The sequence below is a fragment of the Psammomys obesus genome, unplaced genomic scaffold, assembly GCF_907164565.1.
Source record: "Psammomys obesus unplaced genomic scaffold, mPsaObe1.curated_primary_1811, whole genome shotgun sequence".
NCBI lineage: Eukaryota > Metazoa > Chordata > Mammalia > Rodentia > Muridae > Psammomys > Psammomys obesus.
Window position 1 is genome coordinate 50,300,072 of NW_026585504.1, and position 2,905 is coordinate 50,302,976.

Below are 2,905 nucleotides of genomic sequence, written 5' to 3' on the forward strand. Positions count from 1 at the left end.
ACTTGGCTGCAAATATCTTTGTCTTGAATCCTTAATGCTCCTGAATTCACTCTTCTAACCTTAAATGCCCCATTTACTTTACCATAACTGTAGCATATGTGACTTTTCACAACATTGCACTAGTCACCATGGGCATATTCCTCTTTCTGCTCACAGAAGTTTCTCCTACAATTTCAGATTGGTCTTTCTTACTCTGAGGTTTAATCCAGCTTTAAAGTGTTTACCTAACACTGAAATGCTAGCCATGTCAACTCTTAGTCATCACTCCTTAAAATTGGGATGGCTTTGTAAGCTTGCATGCACCTACCTAGTGATGGCTCTCTTGGAGTTAGATCCCAGAGTCATCCTTGGGTGCACAATGGCAATTATACATCCACACCACAAGGAGGTGCAGAATATTGACATTAAAGCAGTATTTGTCTTCACAGCCTCTCCAGCCAATGGTATTTATGCCTGGCCTTCCTTTTCATTCAGAGTCCCTTCATGCCATGGGAGACATGATGACACTTTTATTCTCTGTAGCTTCTGCTCTTTTCAGAGACCCAACACTGAAAAATCTCAAGATTCAGGAGTAGCTGGCTTCCATTTCCTGGTTCCTCTATTAAAAATTTTTCTTGAGTCTTTTAGTAAAATGAACACCCTAATTAATCATTTAATTATTTTCCACATTGTAATGAAAATATTACACAGTAAATTTAAATACATTCTGAGGTGTTCAAAACGTGAACAGATTTTCTAGTTCATTCAATAGACACCAACACGGAGAGACATTGCAGCTTTATCTTGTAAGTTGTTATCGCTTCCACCATTGTTTTAAAATTCCTCACTCCTATATTTTGTGATGTGACATATAACATAGCATCAGACTCAGACATCAATTTTTGATATTTAACTTGTTCTCCGTATTTCAAACTCAGTATCTCAATATGTAATTGTTATGTTAACTTTCTCCAAAATGTAAATGTCGCCTCCACACCAAATCTTAAGAAATGTTATTAAGCTCTATCGGCGGCGTGCTACTGCGAGATGTCCCACAGGAAATTCTCTGCGCCCAGGCATGGGTCCTTGGGCTTCTTGCCTCGGAAACGAAGTAGCCGGCATCGCGGCAAAGTGAAGAGCTTTCCCAAGGATGACCCTTCCAAGCCTGTTCACCTGACAGCCTTTCTAGGCTACAAGGCTGGCATGACCCACATTGTCCGGGAAGTTGACAGACCAGGATCTAAGGTGAACAAGAAGGAAGTTGTGGAGGCTGTAACCATTGTGGAAACCCCACCCATGGTGGTTGTGGGCATTGTGGGATACGTAGAAACTCCACGAGGACTCAGGACCTTCAAGACCGTATTTGCTGAGCACATCAGTGATGAGTGTAAACGTCGTTTCTATAAGAACTGGCACAAATCTAAGAAGAAGGCTTTTACCAAATACTGTAAGAAATGGCAGGATGACATGGGCAAGAAGCAGCTGGATAAGGACTTCAACAGCATGAAGAAGTACTGTCAAGTCATTCGCATAATTGCCCACACTCAGATGCGTCTGCTTCCTCTGCGCCAGAAGAAGGCACACTTGATGGAGATCCAAGTGAATGGGGGCACTGTGGCAGAGAAGCTAGACTGGGCCCGAGAGAGGCTGGAGCAGCAGATTCCTGTGAACCAGGTGTTTGGACAGGATGAGATGATTGATGTCATTGGGGTGACAAAAGGCAAAGGGTACAAAGGGGTGACCAGTCGTTGGCACACAAAGAAATTGCCCCGCAAGACCCACAGAGGGCTGCGTAAGGTTGCCTGTATTGGAGCCTGGCACCCTGCCCGTGTGGCCTTCTCTGTGGCTCGTGCTGGGCAGAAAGGCTACCATCATCGAACAGAGATTAACAAGAAGATTTACAAGATTGGTCAAGGCTATCTCATCAAGGATGGTAAGCTGATCAAGAACAATGCATCTACTGACTATGACCTGTCTGACAAGAGCATCAACCCACTGGGTGGCTTTGTCCATTATGGTGAGGTGACCAATGACTTCGTCATGCTCAAAGGCTGCGTGGTGGGAACCAAGAAGCGAGTGCTTACTCTTCGTAAGTCCTTGCTGGTGCAGACCAAACGGCGGGCTCTGGAGAAGATCGACCTGAAGTTTATTGATACCACCTCCAAGTTTGGCCATGGCCGCTTCCAGACCATGGAGGAAAAGAAAGCATTCATGGGACCACTCAAGAAAGACCGCATTGCCAAGGAGGAAGGTGCTTAATGCCAGAAGCAATTTACGCAGCTGGTGGGGTCTCAATAAAAATATTTACAGTGAAAAAAAAAAAAAAAAAGAAATGTTATTAATAATAACTTACTTGTGATTTGATCTAGGAAACTTCAAATGTACTCTCCTTCACACAATCCTATTTTCATAGTCAACCAGTAAATGTCACAGATTTTGTGATTTCTTTGTAAAAATTTGTACCTGCTGTTACCTGATATCTTACAACATGCCCAGTAGGCTAAGTAATTCAATACCTACAAGTCCTGTTGCTAATTATAGAAATCTTATGAAGCGAGAAAGGTGGATACAGTTATCTCCACTGAACAGATCACGAAGCCAGGCCCATAGGACTAGTGGGCTTAACCGCATGATAAATGAACAAAATATTTTACTTCTATGCACCCCCTTCAAAATTTAATCCCTCTCTCATTCCAGAAAGTAACTTAAAGATTCTTAGGACTCTAAGTATTTGGAAGTATTTGTTCAATTTTCATGAATTCAAATCTCTTTTTTTACTAGTTAGGTTTATTCTTTGACAATTTGATATACAAATAAAGTGCATTATGGTTAATGTTTCAATTGGCCCTCCTCCCTGTGAGCACATCTCCTACCTTCATACCATTTTGTTTTGTGTTCTGACCCTGTGAGTTTAACCAGGACTGTT

General features: G+C 42.3%; 1 protein-coding gene across 1 annotated transcript; it reads left to right on the plus strand.

Annotated features, from left to right (window-relative positions):
• The first annotated feature begins 1,013 nt into the window (after positions 1–1,013).
• LOC129674517 (60S ribosomal protein L3) lies at positions 1,014–2,312 on the plus strand. Its single transcript, XM_055604537.1, has one exon. The coding sequence runs from the start codon at positions 1,027–1,029 to the stop codon at positions 2,236–2,238; it is 1,212 nt and encodes a 403-aa protein (XP_055460512.1). The 5' UTR covers positions 1,014–1,026; the 3' UTR covers positions 2,239–2,312.
• Positions 2,313–2,905: the final 593 nt, after the last annotated feature.